This window comes from Pezoporus flaviventris, unplaced genomic scaffold, assembly GCF_033815535.1.
Source record: "Pezoporus flaviventris isolate CSIRO_AGI_PZ_B2104156 unplaced genomic scaffold, CSIRO_AGI_Pfla_v1 ptg000002l, whole genome shotgun sequence".
Taxonomy (NCBI): Eukaryota; Metazoa; Chordata; class Aves; order Psittaciformes; family Psittacidae; genus Pezoporus; species Pezoporus flaviventris.
The window spans coordinates 51203197-51229059 of NW_026892550.1; the positions used below are offsets into that span (position 1 = coordinate 51203197).

Consider the following 25863-nt stretch of genomic DNA (forward strand, 5'->3'; position numbering starts at 1 on the left):
TAGAACATTGACATTTTATCAAATAGTCAGTAGAGTGGGGGTTTTCATCCTTCTGATTTTGGAGATGTTCTCTGAAATTTCTCCTAAATGTATTTTACTGAAGTCTGTTTAATACAGTACTGTTATTTCAATTACATGTGTTATCCAAGAAGACTAGCAATGAAGTTAACTTCCCGGAGGAAGCAAGCAACCCTCCGGGACCTTGCATGCTTTGCAAAATCCTTTAATTCATGGCTTTTCTTTAAAGTTATTCCTGCAAATCACTCAAGGGATTCTAGTTACTACAGTCCTTGACTTTCTACTGACCTGGAAGTTTCACAATACTGTGCTTTCATGAAAAGGGAACTATAAAATGTCATGTGAGTAATGCTCCGTCAGGCAGAGCTTATTGGTGGCATTCCTCCCTGCTCTTGTTCTTCCTAAAGTTGCCTGCTTAATACCCTTGATAAAATCATGTTTTTGAAGAACAGTCATAATTTAGAGAATGTTGAAATATATATATTTACTGTAATGTTTATCACTGAAATTTCACGTAATGTGCTTGACACACTGAATTCCTAATTCAGATGAAACATCACAATAATTTGATCAGTGTTTCCAAATTCTCTCAACCTTTTGTTGTTTTTCTTCCATAAGCTCCATAATGTGTTGTGTGGTGGTGTTTCTTAAATTAGGACTAAAGTAGAAAGTAAAAAACTTTGCTTTTATTTTAATCTGTAATATATTGAGATACAGTGCACTCAGTTGGCGTGAAGCTTTAAAAACAGTTTCTGGAAATACTGTAAAAATACCTCAAAGTACTTCTATACACAGCACACTTAATACTATAGAACTCTGCTAGGTTGTATTATAAGATAGTAAGTCATAACATAAGGTAATAATCAGCTGTAGTGATTTGTGGGCTTGCTTTCTGAGTCAACAGACCACTTCTGAAATTGTTGCTTTGTGTAAATTTACTAACTACCAGTAGAATAAAATTAGAAAAGTGCTGGTCTCTCAGCTTCCCTCCCACCAACATGAAAGTAGAATAAATAATTTTATGTCTGTCATGTTCATTTCTGAAAAAGCCTGAAGCAGCAGCAGCAGAGGTAGCTTGTACATTCTGGAGGACAAGAACCCAAATAATGGCATCAGAATGAAGAGTGGATCTTGAATTGCAAGAAAAAAAATGTATTGAGATGCAAAATAGGAGATAAGTGTTATTCATGACCTCTCTAGACCAAGAATGAAAAGAAAAAATTGAGCTCTCAGGTGTGTATAAATCCCACCTACTTTACAAGTCCTCAGAAGCATTCTGGGAAGATGTCTCTATAATAAAAATAATGGAAAGCAGTTGTCAGCAGAAGATTATCAAGTGTGCAGGAAGACAAATCTGCTATCTACCATAACACTTTTGAACTTTTCTGATTATGTTTGGTTGCTGTGTGTTGAAGCTCCCATGTGAATGAATTCACATTTGTCTCTTCAAAGGAAATGTTTCCTAAAACTTAAAGAATGTCAAGTGCTAGACAACACAAGTAAACTGAAGGGTCCGCATAGAGGGTGGCTGCTAGGAATATCAGATGTGAGTAAAATAAATAGCATCTCTTGTTTCTTGTATAGTGATACTAATTATATGATGTCAGTCCAGCAGAGACCCCTGGAAACCCCTGTTTATTTTCCTACTAAACAGTTACCTGTATGGTTCTTATTATCATCACCCAGAAATATTTCCCATGTTAGATATCCTGGCATCCTGGTGGTGAGGAAGAAATTGATATTTAGTTTTCATTTCCATGGTTACATTAGTGTTAAACAGTAGGGGGGAAGTATTTCCATGGTTATGTTAGTATTAAACAGTGTTGGAGGGAAGTCTCATATGGCTCTTATCCCCTAGTGTGGTGGAAGCCATCCTTACTCATAATTTAATAGGGTTTCAAAAAGATTTGGATACTTCTCAAAGCATTTTTCTGCTTTCATTGTTTGGGTTTTGTTTTGGTTTGGGTTTTTTTGTTGGGTTTGTTTGTTTTGTTGTTTTGGCTTGTGGGTTTTTTGATGCTTGGGAAAAAGTGCTTTCCTTTAAAAAAAAAATAAGCAAAAACTGAAAAATGGCTGGCTAGGCTTTGTGACTGCAAATCAGTAAGTCATCAGTTAAAATTTTCACAAATTTCTCTTGGAGAACAAGAAAATATAGTACTGTCTGCATTATGACATTAGAGGACAATTTCTTCAGTATGAGTGTAAACCTAATGCATTGGTATTTTACTTCACAGGTGATTTCTTTATCCTGCTTTCACAGTTAGCAAATCTTTGATGTGTGTTTTGCTCTACCAAATAATCACACTTGAATATGTGGAAATGTCACATTTAAAGGGATAGGTTTTACTATGTGTTTTTTAAAGTTCAGTAAAGTGCAGGGGTGTGAAAGGAGGAAGTTTGTAATGCTGGGTGACCTTAGTGGAAGAGGAGCAAAAGATCTCAAATTCACTCTAATCTATTATACCTTAATCACTTCTGACAGGTGTTTGCATAACCTCTTCTTAAAATCTTCCAGTGATTGATATTCCACAACCTCCATAGGTAGCCTGGTCAGTCAATTACTTTTAATTGAAAGGTTTTCAAATGTCTAACTTAAATCTTCCTTGTTTTTTCCTGTCTGCAGTAAACCTGGTGAACAGTCTAGTCCCATTCCCATACCAACTTCCTTTGCATTTGAAGAACGAGGCCAAGCCTTCCATCTATCTTCTCTTCTGTAGACTAAACAACTGCATTTCTTTCAAGCTTTTTGATCTTCTTTGAAGTGTCTTTAAAAAGCTGAGAGACGGGAAAGGAGAACCTGGACAAAAGCAAATCTCTGTAGCAGTTGCGGGGAGGGGTCTTGAGTATGCATGAGTGCAATGTGAACATTGCTTGGGAAACCTTCTGAGCAGCTGAGGCAGTTTGCCTGTAATAAAATGTGGCTAGTCAGGCCTTTCCTGACTTGCCTCTCCTATATTTCCTCCTGTATCCCTCGTACTTCTTGTCTATAGAAAAGACAAGTTTGAGCTGATTTCCCCACTCCTTTTTTTTTTTTCTTTTAAACCGGAGGGGAGAGGCATGGCAAGGTAAATTTTCAGGTGAAAAGTTGTTCTTCTCTATACTGTTTGTGTTGTGTTAATTATTTAGTTGCCTTTACATTTTTGAGCCATAAAGCCTTCTAATGGTGAAGTCTGTAACAAGTATGACGCGTTCTGCAAGCAGGTATATTTCACTGCCTAAAACTGTAGTCTCTGTAGCTCTGGTCTATTGAATAGATCTGATAGACAGAACAAGGGAAAGCACTTACTGAATTTAAGAAATATAAGCTAGTTTGCTTGGTTAGTGTGGTGGCTTCAAATATTTTGAGATGATCACTATATTCATTTGACTGTTTCTAAATTGTTCAAGTTTATAGTTAAATAAGGAAAGTTTGTTGTTTGAACATGCTCTGTGCTACTGACAAATGCTTATAAATTTAGCATGGTTAGAAATTTGTAAGTAATTATAACTGTGGTTTAGGCATGGCAGTCGCTGGCATCCCTGATTATAAAATTCAGTGTGCCAGATCCCTGTTCAGCTTTCTAGGAGACATACAAGTCATGACCTGCTCCCAGGTGATATTTTGTATCAGGTGACTGGCCAACACAAAAAGAAATCAGTTTGATTTGTAGGATTTTTTTCTGAATGTCAGTTTTGAGTTTTTATTTTTCCCTCTAAATAAGCTATCTCAAAAATGTCATGCCTTTCAGGACTGGCAGATGGCAACTGTTAGTATCCTCTTATTTTCTTATTGTGAGCTTGTAAAGTAGTTTGCAATTTTGGTTTTCAATACTGCATTTTAAATAACTGGCTGGTTCAAATGGAAATAAGAGGAGCAATTCAATCACTTGTTTATTCCTCTGTATGTTATTTATTTACTATGGTAATTAGTCTATCCTAGTAAATCTAATGCTGCTGCTTACTGGCTAACATTGAGCTGCATTAGCAGTAGTGTGTAACCACCAAACAATCAGTGTCTGAGTCATGTGTTCTTCTTGAATGTCCATGACTGTTCCTCTTCTATTACTCAAAAATTCTCATGTCCTACCATGGGATCAGAACAGGACTGGGGGGATAGAATTAACTGGGTGAATAAGTCCACATCTGAATATCTGAGTAACTTTCTGAACCTTCCAATTGTTCAATTTTGTGGTTTGTTTTGCTTCATTCTGTTTTGTCAGAATATTGTCAATCGATCAGCGGACTTCTGGTAGGGGTAGGTCACCCGTTCTGTCTACAGAAACTGACGAGGGGATGTTTTTCCAAAAAAATCTTATTGCTCGTGTAGAGTGAAAGTTTTATGCCTATAAAAGTAATTCCTATCTTTATTAATAAAGTGAGGGAATCATCTCTGGCTACCAAGGTGAAAGATAAGGTTTCTCTTCAGTTACATTTAAAGCCTAGAGCCATGATAGTCTGAAATTGATCCAATTTAGTGATTAAATACCTCAGTTGGGAGTCTGTAACAGCAGTTGTCATAACTTGTTGACACTTGTTGTTTCTAAAGAAAATGACTGATACCTTACTGAAATGAGAATTAGATAAAGTCCTCTTTGCTATGTACAATTTTCAGAGAGAAATTCCAGAAAAGAAATGCCTTCTGCTGACCTAGCTTTTGTAATTTTTGTTGCGCTGCACAACTTTTATGTACAATTCTTAAGTTCTTATACCACTTTATAGTAACAGCCTAGAAACTGTTCCTTGACTTCAAAAACTCTAGAAATGGAAGCTTAAACTAGCGCTCATAGTAGAAAGCAATATATACTGTATTTAACCGTCATCCATTAAATACAATTCATGTAGAAGAACCCATTCTTCTTTTCTCAGAATGCTGGCAAAAAAACTGACAGATTCTATGATGGATTAGAAAAAAAAAATGAGTTCCTCTTATAACTGCTTCTCTGATGCATTGTCTCATATCCTAATTATCAGAAAGCAGGCAGATTCTGAGATGCTTTTTACATTTGAAAGCAGTTTGCAATCCATAAAACATTGTCAAAAGTCGCTTTGAGTTAGCAGATCTCTTCTAAAGATCATCTGGTGCAATCTTTTGGCGTAAAACTACCCATTATAGAAGACTTTTATTTCCATTTCCTTCTCATCAGGAGCTTTCCTAATGTAACTTCAACTGAGTATAAATTAATAGTTTAAAGATTAGTCTCTGACTTCAGGACCCTCTGTCAGAAACGATCCATGGCTTTTGGATCTGGCTTCTATCCCAGAGTGTCTCTCAATTACAGTTTAATATACGGCTTTGTAGCAGGATCTTGTTTCTGACTGAAGATAAGTGAGCAGATATTTCAGCAGCTCATTTGGCCAGGGCAACCAGGGACTGCTCTTCCCACAGAGTGCACAGGCTTGCACATGGCATGCAAGAGGTACTGCATTTGGTTTGGTAGCAGCTGCTCTGGAGTGAAGGCCGTAAGTTCACATTTGTGCTTGTCCTACTGTAAGAGCTACTTTTGTGTCAAGTGCTCCAGTAACTGGTAAGAGTCACACTAAGGAAGTCACTGTTGCCAGCTGGGATATGACACTAAATTGTACACCAGGGAAATGAATCTTTCTTAGGGTCTGAATTACCCTGGTACGACACAGTGGGTAAGTCATTTCACATCCGTATGACCATCTATAAAATGATAAGAACTAGGCACAGATTATTTTTTTTTTTTTTTACCCTTTACATATAGCTTAGAAATTTAGAGTTTACTGAGAACTTGCCAGCAAATTTGCAGGTTTTGAAGGTGATAAACCCCAAGGTATTTTAATTGAAAATAATTGGCTTTAAATGGTTGGATTTATAATAGGATAATTTGAAACTGAGCAAAATTAGAATTTAGCTCAGTTTTAAACTATGGAAACAAAAGAAGCTTTGAATCCATGGGTGAAATATGGCTGTTGCCCAAAAGCTGCTTGGAGAATTTTTCTGTCAGATGCTGTCAGTCGTACAGCTGACATCAGCCTTCTCAGTGTCCAAGATGAATGCACGAGGGTTTTGTTTGTTCTTTTCTCTGCACAGACTCCGTATTGAAAGAGGGGAAAATAATTTTCGTCCTAGAAGCTGTAAAAGCTGCAAGCCTCAAATGCTTCTCTCTACATACAGTTACAAAGAAGGTTTTGAAAGGCAATTACAAGACTGTCTACCTTTTTAGTGCCATTAGAATATACAATATTGGTGTGCTTTCTCTCAAGCAGTACTTAAGTATTTATAGAAGATGTGGTCCAGAAGTTTTACTTGAACTAACATACTGCAAATTCAATAATGGTGTTGCTGTTCTGGACTGTGCCCAAAGGACTAGTGAGTATATTTACTTTTAAATTGGGTGATCAAGTGCTCATAAAGAGGTATTTAGTAGCAGTGATGTTCCTAATTTAGTTCTTTTCAGCACCAGTGCATGAACATTTTAGTGAGAATTTACTCAGTAAACTATGCAATATTAAATTAACAAGGGAAGTAAGAGCTTGAGTTTTTCAAGGATGCTAAAAGGTAATCCAAAATACTCTTGGTGTTCCTCTCTGGTTTTAGAATACAGAAAACAAGTCGGGCTGAAAGTAACCTTTTCAAAATGGTTTGGGAAGGTAGTTACTGTGTGTCAACTAGAATAACTGCAATAGTGTATTTGTTTGCATGGGGCTTACATTAGTCTTGGAAAGCTTTTTTGCTTTTCAAAATGTGAAAGAAGCATATAAAATCTGAGTGATGATTCTCTGTTAATAAGAAATTATCCTAATTTTAAAAAGAAAAAGACCTGTGTTAAATATAAACCTGTTGCAGGAAAATGTGGTGTGGTTTGGTTTTGGTGGGGGTTTTTGTTGGTTTGGTTTTGTTTTTTTTTTCTTTTTTTTTTTAATTTGAAGGATACTCTTCTGGAAAAAATTGTTTCACATCAGTAGAAGATCTGAAATAGGTGTGTTGTAATAAACCCTTTGGTGGGTATCCATGTCTGAGCAGAAGCTGGCATTTTTATTTCAAGCATCCTTTGAATTTTTACTTTTTGCACTTTATTTGGAAATGATTGACAGGTAGTTATTGTACAGTCTTTGCTTCAGAAGTTGGTTGGTTTGTTTTCCTGCTGAGAATAGTGAAGTCTTCATCTGCGAAATGCAAATCTACTGAAAACTTTTTTTCTTAGTAGTTCCTTTCTTTTACTTCCAAAGGGGGAAAAATATTCTGCATATTTCTACTACACAAGTTTAAACCATTGATCTAAAAGGTAGTTGGTTACAATAATTAATAGTTATATCTGAAGATTTTCTAAATACATGAGATGCTTGCTAGGAATTTTAACTCTATTCAGTCTACATTGACAAAGAGTTTTGAGGCTGATGCCAGGAATATGCAGTTATGAATACTGCTGGCATGCGGTTTGAAATGACATGTAACTGCTTCTGGCTGCTGAGAATTAGTTGTTGTCAGCCAGCTTTAGACTTAAAAGTCAAGTTAGACTTTTCACTGCACAGCTGAATAAATAATTTTCTCTTCACAGGGTAAATTAGTATTTTTGTATATTGTATGTGAATAAATTCAGTACTGGAAAGTACAGTTATTTGTGCGATGAGACTGGTGTGTTGAGTATGTGTGGGAGGGTTTTGCCTATGTAAATAAGATGCTGTAGCTGCAGTTCAGCTAGTAGTTTTCCCCTCAGAGCTTTGTTGTCCCTGGTTAAGAGATGTTTGCCATTCTTTCATTGATTACACACAGACACATGCACACATAAACCTGCACATTTTCAGGTTTAATTTTCTTCACCTTTTGCTTGGTCCACATAAAAGGATATGTCAAGTTTCTTCCTCAGTAAGTACCAGCAGTAACCGTAACCAGTACCAGCAACCATGGTTGTTAGAGAACGCTAATTCTTTTGTTGTACATCTGCATGATGTCTGCTGAATGTTTTCCTGAATACATAATGGTTATTTTTAATCTTAGCACTTGCTTTAACTGAATGGTTAAATCCTGTTTTCCTTTAGCTGTGCTACAAGATGCTACTTTTATATATAGAAAAGCTGAAACTAATGTAAAAAGTAATAATTTCACAGTTTAACTAAATAAGGTAACTAATAGGCAGGTTTTGGATGTGAAGAGTATTGTGAATTAAAACTGAAAAGGGGGATCGTTGTTGCTGTGAACTACCTAACAAGTGCCATTATTTTGCAGACTGTTGCTGACACAAAATGCATTGCTTAACAGTATTCTTATTTTCAAACTCCTCACATTTTTTGAGGAGAAGGTGTCTTTAAAATGTCCTTTTAGCAGCTGGGATTTTCAGCAAGGGTTATTATCCTTACTGCTCTGACAGACCCAAAAGAAAAAAGATTGGTTTTTGAGAGAGACTTTTAAAATACATTTTTGTTCTGGAGTGAGGCCTGTCTTAGGGAGAGAGGGTAAATATTTTTCTTCTTTATGTTTTTATAACTGCTGTGCCTGCTCTTAATTAAGGAGGTAGTATGAATGCTTACCTTTTGAGGATAAAGTTACAAAAATAAGTGAAATACCTAAGAAACAGTTTTCTGCTTGATATCAACAGGTAGATTTCAGAGCAGTTCTGGTTAATTTTCTGCTATCTGATTTATGTTTTTTTTTTTTTACCATGTAGTTATGACAGTAATCTAAAGCTTTTGCTCCCCAGTAAAACCCTAGAGGTTAAACTGCTCTACAGATTCTTTGAGTTCCTGTGACATATGCTGACCTTGTAGACATGTCCAGATGCAGCCGAGTTTGCTTATATTTTTTATTTTATAGGCATATATATGTGTCTGTAATTGTAAAGTCCATCACCTGTCATAGAATCACAGAATGGTTTTGATTGGAAGGGACCTGGGCAGGAACAACCCCAGGTTCCAGTATAGGTTGGGGAACGACCTGTTAGAGAGCAGTGTAGGGGAGAGGGACCTGGGGGTCCTAGTGGACAACAGGATGACCATGAGCCAACACTGTGCCCTTGTGGCCAAGAAGGCCAATGGCATCCTGGGGTGTATTAGAAGGGGGGTGGTTAGTAGGTCGAGAGAGGTCCTCCTTCCCCTCTACTCTGCCCTGGTGAGACCGCATCTGGAATATTGTGTCCAGTTCTGGGCCCCTCAGTTCAAGAAGGACGGGGACCTGCTGGAGAGAGTCCAGCGCAGGGCAACTAAGATGATAAAGGGAGTGGAGTATCTCCCTTATGAGGAAAGACTGAGGGAGCTGGGTCTCTATAGTTTGGAAAAGAGGAGACTGAAGGGTGACCTTATTAGTGTCTATAAATATATAAAGGGGGAGTGTCACGAGGATGGAGCCAGGCTCTACTCAGTGGCAAACAATGATAGGACAAGGGGTAATGGATACAAACTGGAACACAAGAGGTTCCACTTAAACTTGAGAAGAAACTTCTTCTCAGTGAGGGTGACAGAACACTGGAAGAGGCTGCCCAGGGAGGTTGTGGAGTCTCCTTCCCTGGAGACATTCAAAACCCGCCTGGACACATTCCTGTGTAACCTTATCTAGGTGTTCCTGCTCCGGCAGGGGGATTGGACTAGATGATCTTTTGAGGTCCCTTCCAATCTCTAACATACTGTGATACTGTGACCTTAGAGATTATCTAGTTCTACCACCCCCACTAGGCCAGGTTGCTCAAGGCCCTGTCCAGCCTGGCCTTGAACACTGCGAGGGATGGAGCATTTACTGCTTTCTTGGGCAACCTGTTCCAGTGCCTCACCACCCTCACAGTAAATAACTTCCTTATATCTAACTCAAGTATCTCCTGTTTAAGTTTGAGCCCATTGTCCTGTCACTGCAGTTCCTGAGGAAGAGTCCCTCCCCAGCATCCTTATAAGCCCCCTTCAGATACTGGAAGGCTGTTATGCAGTCTCCATGCACCCTTCTCTTCTCCAGGCTGAGCAGCCCCAATTTTTCTTAGCCTGTCTTTGGATGGGAGGTGCTCTAGGCCCCTTAACATAGAATTAGCTAGGTTGGAAAAGACCTTTAAGATCATCAAGTCCAGCCTTTTTATTATTCTCGTGGCCTTCCTCTGCACTTACTCCAACAGTTCCATGTTCTTCTATGCTGGGGACACCAGAACTGCACAAAGTACTCCAGGTGGGGTCTTATGAGAGTGGAGTAGAGGGGCAGGATCACTTCCTTCGACCTGCTGATCACGCTTCTTTTGATGCAGCCCAGGACATGGTTGGTTTCTGGGCTACGAGCACACACTGCCATCTCATGTTGAGCGTTTCAGCAACCAACACCCCAAGTCCTTCTCTTCAGGGCTGCTGTGAATCACTTCTCTGCTCAACCTGTAGCTGTGCTTGGGTTTTTCCTGAGCCAGGTGTAGGACCTTACACTTCGTTTTGTTGAGCTTCATGAGGTTTGCACTGGTCTACGTCTCAAGTGTGTCAGGTTCCCTCTGGATAGCATCCCTTATCTTCAGTGTGTTAACCACACCACACCACACAGCTTGATGTCATCAGCAAGCTTGCTGAGGGCGTGCTCAGTCCCATTGTCCATGTTGCTGACAAAGAACAGGATTGGTCCTAACACCAATCCCTGAGGAGCACCACTTGTTAGTGGTCTCTGTGTGGACATTGAGCCTTTGCATTTTGTGAGGTTACTTGGAAGCATGAGTAGCAGCTACTTATTTTATTTTGTATTCAGTGATAGCCACTGGATACACCTAGTTCCAGAAAATTAAGCTTTTCTAACTAAAAAAAAAAAAATCCCAAACAAACAGAAAAGCCCACAACAAAAAAACCACCGAAACCAAACAAAAATAAACAACCACAAAACCCCCCAAACCAACCAAAAAGCCACAACAAAACTTGTTAATGTCAGCTTTCTGATCCAAATAATTGGATATATTTTATGTTTGGAAATTGGTGCTTAAGATCAAAGAAATAAGGTAGCATTTTGTGGGTGTTGCATCTTTTCCACCATGGGATTTATGTGAGAATTCCTTCTGCACGTGGTGATCATTTACTGTAAGATTCTGATATTACCATTAAAGTATTAATGCAGTAGGATCCAAAAGTTACACAGTGCTGAAAAAAATACATACAGCTGTCCAACTGTTTTGGCGTATGAGCTGCTACTTAAATTTCAGACGGCACTATAAAGCACAGCCAGCTGAATCTCTACTGCCAAGGGACCCGGCAAATGCAGTGGGTGTGTAACCTGTTAAGGCTTAAGTCAAGCAGTGCAAAGAAGTTGCTTTTCTTGAGCCATGTTTTGAGCCATCCATGTCTTCTGAATTACTGAGCAGTCATCTTGGATTAATAAATTATGTACAACTTTATATGTAGTCTTTGTGACAGGCCTCATCCAAATCGCTTGACTTACCTTAACCTGGACATAGCTCCATGTAGTCTATGCTTTGTTTAGTCCTTGGGGTGTCTGCTTAGAACTGAGAAAGAGTACAAAGTTAATTCATAATTGGACTGAGACAAGCACTAGTAAAACTTCTCCCTGAATACAAATTTAGCACAGTCTTACAGCCAGGACAGGAATGAAATTGAAAGTACTCTTAACTTTTTGAATGTTGCAGCTGTGGTCTGTTAAGATATGATGAGGTTAATTAATAAGTCATGGCATCTACTAAGTCTTGAAAGGCAAACTTGAACAAAATACTAAAATAATTTTTACTTCTGACTGTTTAGTTTCTAATGATCTCTACCATATAGATCAAAGTGATTCATTTTCATTCAAAGTAAGCCTGTCATAATACTCTTAAAGTAAAAATTTCTTGCTTCTACCTTTGTTCTAACATATGTCTGTCTTCTTCATTCATTGTTTCTCATAGATTTGATTTTTGCCCGTTTCATTAATGCTGTGACTTGCTTGTGACTTTGATAAATCATTCCCTTCCAAGACAGCTTTGTCTTCATTTTCAAAAGTAATCATTACTGAGTAGCTTCTATTGTGTCAAAATTGGTACCAGTGGATGGGCCTTTTTTTTTTGTGTGTGTGTGTTCAGTGTTCCATCAAATTTTTTAAAAAAACAACTTCTTTCATGTTGCAGTGTTTTTCAATATGAAAAGGTTGGGTTGTGTGTGTTTTTACTATTCACAGCCCTTTAAAATAGGGAGGGGTAGGCTCTCAGGACTACTAAAAGATCTGTCTGCAGCTGGGTTTGAGCCTGATTTATCTGGCAGCCAAAAGGGTTGGACTGTGGTCTCTAGAGCTAGCAAATCATTCCTTTGGGCTGGCACAGCTATTTGGATGATCTGTGTTATACATGTTAGTTGTTTGGAGATCTGCAACGCAATTATTCTGACTCTAGCAGTGCAAAAGATGTGAGTTGAAATAACATATGGGAGAAATGTTCAACTTTGTACAGTTTGCTGCTTGGCAAATTGCTTTCAGTGCTGACTACATGGGAGTTTATAGTTAATGAATACTTTAAAAATTGTATTTAAGTGCTAAAGAAAAACAGCCAAGGCTGTTCAACTATTTAAAGCCCCAGTTACAGCAATCACTCAATCATGTGTTTGGGGAGATGAGAAAGATGGAATTCTTATGTCATTTTGCAATTATAAGTCTTCAAAATTGTATTGCCATACTTTACAATACTGTCTTACATTTTAGGCTGTAATTCCATTTTACTCATTTAAAAAGAGCATTCTTTGTTTAGCAAAATACAAAGGTCATAGCTAAAACTACCTTTGCCTTTTATAATGCCACATTTCTAGTACCTGGTAGCAGGTCATTGGTCTAGTACTGAGAGTCAAAAATGAGTTTTCATGATGATTTATTTAATAATAAGTTCTACATTTTGAGCTTATACACAGTAATTTATCAGTATTGTTCAAAATCTTGATTGAGAAATATATGGTGAGGTTGTGTGTTGGGATTGTTTTTTTTCTTTTGTTTGTTCATTTGCTTGCTTTTAATTGTTCTATCATTGATAGTTATTGCTTTCAAGTGTTTTAGCCATTGCCAAAATATTTTGGTAGGTCCACTTTGCTGTATGCAGAGGAGGACCCAGGTGAGCATCTACATTTTCATCATTTACACATATTTACTTAGAGCCTTAAGCTGTATTTTTAATTATGTAAACTTGCTTCAACAATGTGAGATTTGGGAAACTTACATTTTTTCCCTTACTGTGCTAACAGTATACTTAGTTCTGGTAGTTATATAGCTGATGTGTGTTTGTGTTTTCAGTGTGGGTGAAATGATACTTAAGTGTAATGGAGTGCAGTAGATCTTTTTCCTCTAGTATTACAAGGGAAGTAGTGCTTTGATTGTGACAAAATAGTGTCAAGCAATGCAGAAGTTATATCTAATATATCTGAAATACTTCTGTTTTCTTTCTCAGCATTACACTGCTGCCTACTGATACCTTAGCCTATTTGTATACGGGTTTAAAAGGAAAGTTTTTTGAAACACGTTTGTGAACAACTTCCTATTTTCCTTTATTATGCAATTAAGGAATTATGATTTCCAAAATGTCCTAGCAGCAGAACTAATTACTGCAAAGTTGTAACTAAATGTTACAGACTGTTGCCTCCCTGATGAGAAATGGAGAGCTGCTGCTGATCTTCTGTGCTTTAATTAGAATAAAGTAGGGAGATGATAGTCAAATCTAAGATTTGATCTCAAAGCTAATCAGTTGTTAACTCTCCTCAGTTTTGATGTTTTGTTTTTCTTTTTTTTTTTTATTTTGTTTGGGGGTTGTTTTTTTCTTGTTTGCGTTTTTTTTTTATGTGTGGGGAGGGGGGGTGTGGTGTGCATGTTTAATAGATTAAATTTTCATAATTTTGAAATCTTAATCTGAAGTTTTATTACCAAAAAAGTGAAATAGGGAAAGCATGAACCCTGATTCTCTGGGACAGGAGAAGATGGGGATGAGTTACAGTTTCCTAGTTGCACTGATACTTTGGTTTAATGAAAGTTAACAGTTGCACTCTTTTTCCCTTCTGTTTTGATCTGCTTGCTACTGTTCCTTACTTTGAAGGATAAAAAGGTGTGATGTGAGGTTCTTAAATCTGATTCACTGTGTCATGACAGTACATAGAAGTGCAAAGCACAGGAAAGCAGAATCTGGCAAACAGCTGGCACATTCTGTTTATGGGGTTTTGTAAGATTGTCTGCCAGAAATTACCATACTCAAAAAGGATGCTCAGATAGAAGTCTTTGAACGCACTTCTTAAAGAAACAAAGCGATCGTTTATACTTTCTATCTTACAGAACGTAGAATACTTTGCTATAGAAGTTGGCCACAATAAAGCATCTTGAAACATCTCATGGAAGAAGAAAAGGAGTTTAATTTGAAAGCTGCTTGAGACTTAATACCAAAAGCTTAGGAAGAGGAATGCTATTAAATGTTTTTCTATAGTTTAAATTAATGATCTTTATTTAACATTGGAGGTACTACCTTTGTGTCATTGATAGCTTTTAAAATAATGCTGATCCCACCGGTTCTGCTTCATGAGACAAACTTCTAATTTTTTTCTTTTCAGTTGAGAATTGCAATTCTCAACTGAAAAGCAAACAACTTTTTTTCAGGCTTTTACTTTCTCCTGTAGTGGTTCCTTGCCTTAGGTCTTGGTTGATGGCTATTCATAAACATGGTACTCTCTGTAAGGCATATGTTTATGCTGTCTGGGTCATCTTCTTATTGCTGTCTGCTCTTTGATATAGATCAGTAGGATTGGCTTTGATGTGAAAACACTTGATTCCTCCATAGCTAGCACAAAGTGAAGAGCAATAATGAGTCAGAATGATGTTGAAGTTTACCCTGGTATTGTGGAGGAGTTAGTGTTTATGTGAGAGAAGAAGAGAGGAGTTGTGGTAATTTTATTTCATTTTACATAGTTTGAGAGGAAATTTATGTACTTTTTGTCTGTACATATGCTCAGCGTGACCAACGGAAATGCACATGGTGTTTGGTTGTGTTGCATTAAGGCCCATGGGGAAAAATTGAGAACAATAAGATGCCTGTTACCTAAGTGAGCAGCATAAAAATCTACTGTGTTGAAAATGCTGAAATAAAGCTTCATCACTGTCACAGATGTACCCGACACATACATGGAGAACATGTTGATCTGTAGGCAGTAGGTCTTAATAAGCAGCCTGTGTGTTAGATCTCGTGTTTAGTAGTCTTGTGTGTTGACATTAACAAAGCATTGCAAGAAAAAGCTGAGAACGTTAAAGTACTGAACTTTTTTTAAGCCCCCAGCTGGAAAAAAGGAATGCTTAGAGCTGATTATTTTAGGTTTTGGGAATAAGTTGACTTCTAATTTCTGGGTTGTGGTTTTGTGTATTTTTGTTGTTGTTGTTGTTGTTAAATGATTTCTTTTCTAATAGTGAAAAGTAATTGATTATGTGTTCAGACTATGGCTAGATTCCAGACGCAGTTTTTAGAGTTTGAGTTTTAAATCTTGTCATTAATTTTATGGGTATTTGGCTTTTCATTGCTTGTAAAACAAACAAAAAAAATATACTAATGTTGCCGAGGGAACTATAACAAGTTTTATGTTTTCAGCATCTTCTTGGTGCGAGGCTACCATCTGCAGGCTTATGACTGAACACCTCTAAGTATCCCGCTTAGATGCCTCTTGTGCTACTGTGTCATCAGTTGCTTGTGATTGACCTTGGAGATGACAGTCTTGTTCAGAATGCGTGGGTGAAGGTCTTCCTGAATCTTTGTTAGTGAAGACAGGCCTTCCTCATAGGAGAAGGAAAACTCCTATCTTCAAACCCGGGCTGATGGAGCTCGTCTAGCCTTGTATGGCCTTCCGTCAAAGGACACTCTTACAAAACCTACGACCTGTGGACTTTGCTGTCACCGTCCTAGCTAACTGGGCTGTGGCAGTTAAACCTCAGGTTTAAAGGATGGGGCCAGTTCTGCACAAGCTGCGCCTCACCTAAAAAATCCACTGCTCAGGGGGGAAGGGCTTACTCTCACTTGTCTGTATGGACAGGCGAGGGTTGAAACAGTAGGTGACAAGGTGCATGGGAAGCTTCAGATCCAACCTTGCATGCGGCCGGACCAGCGCATGGGTAGCTCGAAATCGCTCAGGAGATAACAGTCCTGGTCAGATACTTCCTGATTGCCTAAGCACCCTTTTTTCCGACCAGATTTGCATATCCCACTTGCCCTTGGTCATCATGCTTGTAGCAAGCATGGTTAAAGCCCTTCCCAAATCTTCGCTCACGAAGCCAAGCCATCAGTTTTTGATCTGGATATATTTTAAGGTCAAGGCCAATGTTGATAAACCAGTATTCGTAAAACATTGAAATTTGGGGGTAATTTGTACTATATGAGAAGTCTTGATTTATTACAGTTTGTCATTTTGGGGACCCTTTCGTGTTATGTTCTAGAGAAACAAAGTAGAATAATGCTTGTTTTCTCCTCTAAGGTTACTGCAGCTACTTAGAAGACCGCAGGAGGCAATGTGTTCTGTTTAAAAAAGATAGGCAACTCAAAAAGATAGGCAACTCAAAAAGATAGGCAACTCAAAAAGATAGGCAACTCAATCAGCAAGTAGAATGATGAGAAATTAGCAACTTTTATGTCTTGATATGTAACTTAATAATAACTGCAGGACTTGAGTCTTTCATTTGAAGATTGGGTTCCATTGTAGTGGAGCAAGTCAGTTTTGGAGTGGTTCTGAATGTCTTGTAGGTAACGAAGTCCTCAGAGGTCTAATATTTCTTAGCTAAGGGAAACTGTTTAACCAGCTAACTTGAAGAAGTTAACCTTTTCAGAAGGTATGAATATAGCTACTCCTTACTTGGTTTTTTTTTTTCAGAACTGTTTTTTTGTTTGAAGAGAAAGCATATCATTAGGCACACTGTATGAAGTGACAGTATTGTCAGTTGGCCTCTGGAATGTTTTCTGCAACAAGATACAATTCAGGTTTTTTAAGCTATATTATTTCTTTCTTTGTGTATTGCCAATAGGAGTTGGTGCTTTGAGGGCTTTTTTTTCCTGTGGAGTGGGGGGGCTATTAGCATAATAGAAGACAAAAGAAATGGGGAAAAGCTTAAAAAAATAATGAATTGACTGTAACTTTTTATTGTTGCAGTGCTAAATTTTTTAATGTGCTTTGTGTTTTGTAATAAAGGATGGGGCTTAACTGTTTTTTTATGTACCCCTTTTAGATACAGTTTTATCACTCTGTTGTATGTGCAGCAGTTCATTTCAGCCTGTTGGCTCTTTATATTACTATTGGAAATACCTGTTCCTATGTGTTACTGTTATAATACTAGGTTTACAGAAATTTATTTGACAACTGGGAAAATGCCTACCTGTTGTAATCATGTAACTTCATTTCCTGATCTTCAGTTCATTAGCCAACTTGGCTAAAACCTATAAAATGTACCAGTTCTATTCACTTTGAAGTATTTGTAGCATTTCTGTTGTTATTGGCAAAGTTTCCACTGTTAGTATTGTGTTTCCCTGAGAGAATATGTAGCTTGCAGGAAATCTTACTGGTATGCAGACAGTAATACCCCAGACTTTGTATTATGCTGGTTTGTGCCATAATAGTTTTTATGTCTATTTCAATTTGACAACTAAATCAGTAACTTATTGGAATAACTTTCCTTTTTTAAAACCCTCTGTTTTCAAATTGCGCATAAAGCAGAAATTATTTTCTTAATAGCAGAGATTAATTTGAATATTAAAATTAATTTAGCTGTTCCAAGGAGATTATTTTACAGTTTTTCTGTCCATGAGAATCCCTTTCTTTTAAAAGAAAAATCTGTTGTGGATGGTCAGAAGGTGTGATGGCAGTAATGCTCTTGCATCTTTAAGTGAAGCAGTGTGTGTAAAGCAGACTGTGATCTTATTAGATTGCAAAGGAGTCAAGATGTTGGTTCATTCATCTTTGTGCAGGAGCAGTATACCACATGTATCATCTGACTACTGTATATCTCACTGGCATTGTGAATTTTACTTTGGGAACTTTTAATTAGACTGAGTTTTATTCATTGTCTTTTGCTGTTTTTTCTTAAAGATCTATAGCTATGGAGAATTAAGTTCTTTGTAATAGAAGATCAGATATCAAATATAAGTTGATACCGAGAGCGCAGTAAGGTGATACTTTAACACTGGCATGAGTGTGATTCTATCTGTTCACCTTTGAGTTATTTCTAAACCTGTTTTGTTTTCAGCATGGCTTTTGTTGCAAATACTAACAGAGCATATTGGTATGTTAAAAACAGATTTAGGTCATAGTGTCAGAATAATCTTGCAATAAAATGGAAAGTTTTCTTCTGCTTTGATGTGGGAAAAGGCGTTTTTGGGCTTTGATAAGGTTGAGGAGCCAATGCATGCATCTGAATTACCATTTTCTTACCAGTTCTTCCCTTTGTTGCAGTTGATGGGGAAATTCACTGGAATTGTATCACTGTTATTTGTGAAGATCTGCAAGGTGTCTTTTCTTCCCACCTATAATCAGTTTTCTTGATTTAAAGATGTGCCAGCTTTTAGTACAGTTTCTTTGTTCATCCAGATACTGATAAAGGATCTGCTGCAGATATGAGTGACTGTATTTCATCATTCTGTTGATACTATACAAGCTTTTGTGGTCAGACACAAATGTTGCAGAGAAGGAAGTAGCCAAATATGGTAGCTTTCAAGAAATATGGGCTATACACAAGGTATAGCTAGTTTCTGGAACATTACAGAAACCAAATAAAAGGAGTTGAACATGCTAAAAGAAGGTTGAACAGCATTTATTTGTGCTCTTGCGTTTACTGATCTTCTGTTTTTCCTTCTTCTTTAATTTGTTAACTCTGTGCCCAGCCTTCCATTTTACTGGAAACAAAATAACTCTGAAGGTGTAAACCTGGAATAAAAGTTGTATCAACCTGAGTAAAAATTCTGATAAATTCTGCTTAAAAATAAAATAACAGGAATTCTTAATGTAGGCACAACCACAGTGTGTGAAGTATTCAGTATATTTTTAATAAATTTATTAGAAAAGTTTGGAATTTTTTGTGGGATGTTTCTATTTTCTTAGTCTCAATAAAATTCTGCATACATTTAATAAATTATTCAGCTGAAACCAGGACACGGTATTCTGCTGTCCAGCCTTTTCTCTTTTATTTCCTTCTTCCCCCTCCCCTGATTTATTCAGACCTTTGTGAGAAGGTGGAATTTTTTGTTTCATAAAGGAAGAACATGTTTTCTGCAGCTGGGAAGAAAGGTAGCTTTTCTTCCAAAATACTTGAAAGCAGCTGTCAGACATAGATTCTATTCAACGTTGCTTTTTGTTTGGGCTTTGCATTAGGAGGTGAGAGCCCAGCTTCTTCATTTATCAAATTTCCTTATCCAGCAACTGAATTTAGGTGAGAGATGGCAGCATTATTATGTTAAGAAGTCATTAATTTTAGACTGTCTGTTGTTGTCTAGGTTTTCAGCCCGTTTCTTGGTAAAGATGGCAGCCAACAATGCAGTGCTGAACAGACTGGAGCAGAAGGGTGCAGAGGCCGATCAAGTTATTGAATACCTCAAGCAACAAGTTGCTCTGCTCAAGGAGAAAGCTAGTAAGGAATTACCTATCTTATGATAAACTCATTAACCAGGTGGTTAACATTAACTCCTTGTAGGAAAAAAATGAGAACATGGACAACTTCACTGATGTTGTCAGCCTTATAAGCCTTATAAGATCTCCAAGATAAAGATTGTAATAGTAGCACTACTTCACTTTCTAGTGGTTTGTGGGGTTTTTTTGAAGCTGCTTATTCTGAAGATGAAAAGGCATGAATGAGGAAGGATTAATGACACAAACAGGTAATGGAAATTCAGTAGGACACAGTCCTACCTGGGGGGAGAAAGGGAGTCAGGAGCAGTGTGAGGCTGTGCATTTGCCTGAATGTGTTACTGCTTTTTCACCACTGGGTTTCTCTCAAGAGTATCATACCTTCAACTTTTATATTGGTATCAATGAATTAAGGTGCTCTGTATTATAAACATGAACAAGCTTTTTCAAAGAGATTTCTTGTGAGTCTGTTTAGGGGTCTGAGAAGCTAGTATATTGAGAGGCAATGTGAGTACATAAGTATTGTAAAAAATGGCTATTTCAACAAAAAAGGATTACAAAATATCTCTGATTACATACTCCTTGAAAGCTTCCACTTTTTTGTTTTGCTCACTGTGTTTCACTTTTCTTTAAAAAAAGAAACAACCAAACCTCTGTTTGCCAAATTATGAACCCTAATGATTGAACCCTAATGAATGATTGAAACCTCTAGTCTTGCAGGCATCTCTCCGAGAAGAGAAGAAGCTCCGTGTGGAAAACGCTAAACTGAAGAAAGAAATTGAAGGGCTGAAACAGGAGCTGATCCAGGCAGAAATTCGAAATGGAGGTGGGGGAAGAGTCCTATCCTCATCCAACATAGATCTACTTAGCACAAAATATGATCTGAACTGTCTTGATTTTTATCTTTCTCTATGTGACTCTGTGGTATTTCTTACAAATTCTGGATTTTCCTAGGTTCCATGCCTATGACAAGTTACTCAATTCCAACATTTTATTACGTGCAAGACTAACATGCTAGACCTTAATCAGACATGGAACTGCTTCTCTGTATGATTTTGTCCAATGACTTTCATAATTAGCCATGAATTTGACTGATGGCAGTGACTACTTATAGTACCTTAGATTGCTGAATGTCTAACACTTTGTGATGCTCGCAAGGTTTTAATCTGTCATGACTGAAAAATCCCTATGGAAAATCAAGCCATAGTTCAAAGTACAGATAGGCAGTGACTTATTAGAAAATCTGTGGTAATGTAAAATTAGAAACAATGTGTTTTGAATTGCTGATTTCATGCTTTAGTAAGACCAGCCGTTCATTGCACTTTTTCCTTCTTTGCACTCCTCTGTGTAGCTCTGTTCATCTTGCACCATCTTTATATAATTTGTAGTAAAAAGAAAGGAGAAAAAAACAAAACTGAAGTGTTTCAGATCCTGCATGTTTTGTTTAAAATTATTTTCAAAGAAAGCCTCTTCTGCCATCAACAGCTATTACTATTTTTACCCATGCTGTCAGAGATAGTATCCAATTTAGCTGGATCCTAGCTTTCAACTGTATTGAATGTTTTTTCTGGTAAAACAACGCATTCCGTTTTCAGAGAGATTAGCATTGTATAAATGCAGAGAAATATTTTTCCATTGTCTGTTACTTTGCAGCAATACTTGACAGGTGTTGGATATTTCACAGAATTTGTTATGTTTGAGAGAGGTTTCAAGGATTATTTTTTTCCAAGATGGAAACCAGCTTTATTTAGCTGTTTTATCTACAAGGTGATAGGACTAAATTAAGAGTTTGGTTTTTTCTTTTAAGTAAATTAGTGTATGCTACTCTGACAGATTTAAGTAGTTGAACACAGAAATTAGATGAACACAGTCAAAGGCGTTCTTAACTGATCACAATGATCATATATAGATTGAGTTCTGAAATGTGTTTCACAACGTTGTGCTTCACTATTCAGCAGCTGTAATGTAGGTATTTTAAGCAAAATTCTCAGTTCTCTCTACTGTTTCATCTATGTCAGAAACTTTAAATGTTCAAAGTTCTGGTAATCCTTCTAACTTCTGTGGTTTTGATTTTAGTAAAACAGATCACAGTTCCTCCTGGTACAGCCGTTTCTACAGCTTCGGTTTCAGATGATATTTCACAAACTACAGCAGTCGCATCATCTACTGGTTCCAAGGATGAAAATAAAGGTGAAGATGAAGAAAAGAAAAAGAAGGAAAAAGCAGAAAAAAAAGGTAATTAAGTTTTCTTAGCTGTGAGAGACAGTTGAGGCATTTAATTTATGCAAGCATTTTTACATCATTTTGGGTACAGGAAAAAAACAGTTTCTACAGCCATAATAGGAAGATTCATGCACTAGCTCTTAAAACTTGGAAGTACTTGAAGTTAATGAAGGCTGTCTGGTAAGCTGCAGATTCTTAATTACATGGGATACATGCTGAATTTCTTCTAATGTGACTGAACTCTTTTTTTTTTTTTTTTTAAACAATAACAAAAGAAAAAACCCTCCCACAAAGCACCCAAATACCTCACAGCAGAAAAAAGCAAAATCAGAATACACACACAAAAGGGGGGGGGGGGATGAAAAGGGGGAAGGAGGTGGGATGAAGATGAGGATGCAAAACTTAGAGAAGTTTGGCAGACTGGCTTTCTGTTCTGAGGCTTAGTTAGAATTTTTTTCTGCTATGGAAACACTGCAAGCAAAAGGTGAAGATGAGCTCAGCAAAATCTATTGCAAACAGTGGTAGCATCACATAATACTAAAGGAAGAGTGCAAAATTGCCATTTTCTGCAAAAAAAAGTATGCAGGTTTGTTTTTTTTTTTTTCTTTTTTTTTTCTTTTTTTTTTTTAAGGGTTTTGTTGTTGTTAGTTTTGGGTTGTTTTGTTTCGTTTTGTTTTTTTTTATTATTCCTGGAAAATTCTTACAGGTAGTGAAGTTCCTTTAGATCAAATGCATTCCTGTCATCATTGGTGAAATTGTGTGGCTAAGAGTAAGTGTACTGGGGTAAGCACATAGGCAGATAACATAATCTAGTTTGGTCAACAGGGAGTAAATGTAGGAGAAGGATAGTAGCCTTCCTAACACCTTTCCTCCTCCTTTTCTCTTTTAGCTGTCTGTATTGACTTTTTTTAAACCAACTCTCTTAATAGAAGAAAAGATAGATGTCTGTTACACTTGCACAAAAATACAGATGTCTTTGTGATTTAAACTGATGTTTTGGAATCATTCTCTTAGGCAAGTTATTATTTATTTGCTATGAATTGATTTGTACAGCTTTTCACAGTTTGGATATTATGCTGATAGGGCGCTGTGTCTCTGATTTTTCTAGTGAGCTATATGCAGACTTATAAGCTTCTTCGTTTCTTTTGATGTACTGCAGCCTTTGACACATCAATATTCCGCAGGGCTGTAAATATAAAAGCAGAGGCCAATTAATTGCCAATTATCAGGCAATTAACTATTTTCTTCAAGTATTCAGTGGCTGCAGAGCAAGCATGTAATTGGTAAGGAAAAATAAAACTTTCTTGTGTTGTTTCCTCTCATTTTGCATAAGTAGCTTAAATTTGGAAAGCAGTCTGTTTGGCTTTTTCCTTCCAGTGACTGTATTTGGGAAAAGGTGAATTATGGTAAGAGCATTAACTAGTAGCCCTACACAGGTTATTTCTGGGCAGTTAAACATCTGTTGTAGGTGTAGTATTTAAAAAAGTAACTAATAAAATTTGGTTTTCAGTCTTGAAATTGATGAAATTATGCACTATCTCAAATCCCTTTGCTTTCTGTCACCCATCTCATATGTTTCCTCTCTGGTTATTCCCATTGTCCTTGTTCAGCTTGCAAACCTCATCTGTGAGGCGTCTCTGGATATTGATCCTGGGCTGATGCCAATACAGGCCAGACAAGTGCTGTTCTCTCCTTAGCCTGCAACACTGAAGTGGATGTTTTCTGCACATCCATACGTATGCTGTGTACAGACATGCTTTGCTCTTTTCCTTATTTTGTGACAGACTACATTTCTCTGAAGTGAAATAAATAGGGTGCTAAAAACTGATTTATTTGGCTCCAGATGATTATCATAGAATCGTAGAATTGTTTGGGTTGGAAAGGACCTTAAGATCATCCGGTTCCAATACCCCTGCCGTGGGCAGGGAGACCTCCCATTAGACCAGTTTGCTCAAGGACCTGTCCAACCTGGCCTTGAGCACTTTCTAGGGAGGTTTCTGTCAGCCCATTTCTCCAGCCTGCTCAGTTACCTCTGGAGGGTACCATGGTCCTTTGGCGGGTCAGCCACTCCTCCCAGTTTTGTATTATAGAGAAATGTCATGAAGTGGAGAACAGTGAAGAATGATACCAAGGATAAAGATAGCAGGTCTTTTGAAATTATCTTACAGACATTAATTGTTAAGTATTTTGATGATATTTTTTCAGTTTCTCTTCAATTATTATGAATATGACTGGTTTTATTAATCTTAATTACATTACAATTTGATTAATAAACACCAGAGCTTTTTATTCATCGTATATGAACTGAAATGTTTTTAAAGAGCTACCACTTATGTTAATAATAAAAAAGCAGTATTTTTCTGAATGTATTGTGTAATTTCAAGCTTCTAATAGAGCAAGGGTAATGAAAAATTATATGCTGTGTCCACTTTTTCCTCTTTTGCTCTGTAAGAAAGGGAATTTAGTTTACGAGTAAACTGTCTTGCATAAAGGAATAACAGAATATGCTTATTTTAAGTAAGTTTTCTTAGATGTATCTTAGGCCCATGGAGATTATAGTTGTTAAGCAAATTTGAATAACTTTTAAACAGGACAGTCTTATATACAAACTAGATGTAACTTGCTCATCTTGAAAGGAATATCTAAAGCAGCTAAGTATGGGGAGTGTTGCTTCATTGATGTTTTATACTGTACAGCATGTGTAGGTAATAATAAACCCTTGCGTTGCCATAGAATAAAGACTCTGCATCAGTGGAACCTCGTAAGCCATGAGCATTTTCGCACACTAGTATATTTGGATAGTGGAGAATGTTAGCTAAGGTCATCTTGAAGGGCTGCTCTTGAAGAGAGGCTCAGAGAATTGGGGTGGTTAAATTTGGAGAAGAGAAGGCTCTGGGGAGACCTTGTAATAGTCTTCTGGTACATAAAGGGAGCCTACAAAAAATCTGGAGAAGGATTTTACAAGGACATGTCATGACAGGAGAAGGGGAATGTGTTTAAACTGATAAAGGGGAGATGTAGATTGGATATTAAGAAAAAAATACTTACTATGAGGGTGGTGAGACCCTAGCACAGGTTGCCCAGAGAAGTTGTGGCTGCCCCATCCCTGGCAGCGTTCAAGTCTGGGTTGGATGGGGCTTTGAGCAGCCTTGTCTAGTGGAAGGTGGCCCTGCCTGTTGCAGGGGGTTGGAACTCCATGATCTTTAAGGTCCTATCACACCCAAGCTATGATAGGATTGTATCTCTACTGGAAACTAGTAATAAAGGTGCTAACTCTTTACTCTTCATTTGTGTTTTGCACTTACACTTGTTTCTCAGATTGTACCTCGCTTTCCTTTGCAATAGTCATATACATTATTTATGCTTTTTTAAATGTTTATTTCATGAACTAAACTTTCTTTAATAGGTGACAAGAAGGAGAAGAAACAGCAGCCAGCTGCTGGAAGTAGTGATGCAAAACCTGTAGATGTTTCTCGACTGGATCTTCGTGTTGGCTGCATTATCACTGCCAAAAAGCATCCAGATGCAGACACTCTGTATGTTGAAGAAGTGGATGTTGGTGAAGCAAGCCCAAGGACTGTTGTCAGCGGTTTAGTGAAACATGTTTCTCTGGATCAGGTATTGACAAAATTATTTACTGATATCTTTTCCATTCCTCAAGTATCTCAAGAGCTTCATAAACATGTTGTTTATAGGATGTGTTTCATCTGCTAAAAGATTTTTGTGGTCATGAAAAAAAAAGTGAAATGCAAACGCAAGTAACACTTAACAACATTTGCCAGAAAACAGAGGAGTACTCTTCCCCTTGATCAGCTCCTTTCTGCTTCCCTCCTGGGATCATGTCCTGACTCCTCTGTGATGCCGTTAATACACAGTGGGCTCCTAAACCAAACAGATGTGACTCTCCCTTCAGGTTTCCTAGTATGTAATAGAGAACCCATAATAAATTATTTTGCTATCAGCCAAACTTTTGAAACCTTTGCCATCCAATTTTCTTCATAGCCTGTTGAAGTGTTTGGCATGCAGTAAAGCAAAGCGCATGTAAATTTGACTTAGATGGTAGTGAGCGGCTTAAACAACAGGAATTCAAAATGTGTATTTTTACTTTCTTGTCCAGAATAGGGTCTGCCTCTGTGCTTTTTTTAG

At 37.4% G+C, this 25863-nt stretch overlaps 1 protein-coding gene across 1 annotated transcript in view; it reads left to right on the forward strand.

Moving 5' to 3' along the window:
* Nucleotides 1-25863, forward strand: part of AIMP1 (aminoacyl tRNA synthetase complex interacting multifunctional protein 1) — a 35405-nt gene that overhangs the window by 1306 nt on the left and 8236 nt on the right. The window contains exons 2-5 of the mRNA XM_061478082.1: nucleotides 19365-19498; nucleotides 20207-20320; nucleotides 21571-21729; nucleotides 25124-25335. Coding sequence (XP_061334066.1) covers nucleotides 19365-19498; nucleotides 20207-20320; nucleotides 21571-21729; nucleotides 25124-25335 — 619 coding nt within the window. The remainder of the gene's footprint in view (nucleotides 1-19364; nucleotides 19499-20206; nucleotides 20321-21570; nucleotides 21730-25123; nucleotides 25336-25863) is intronic.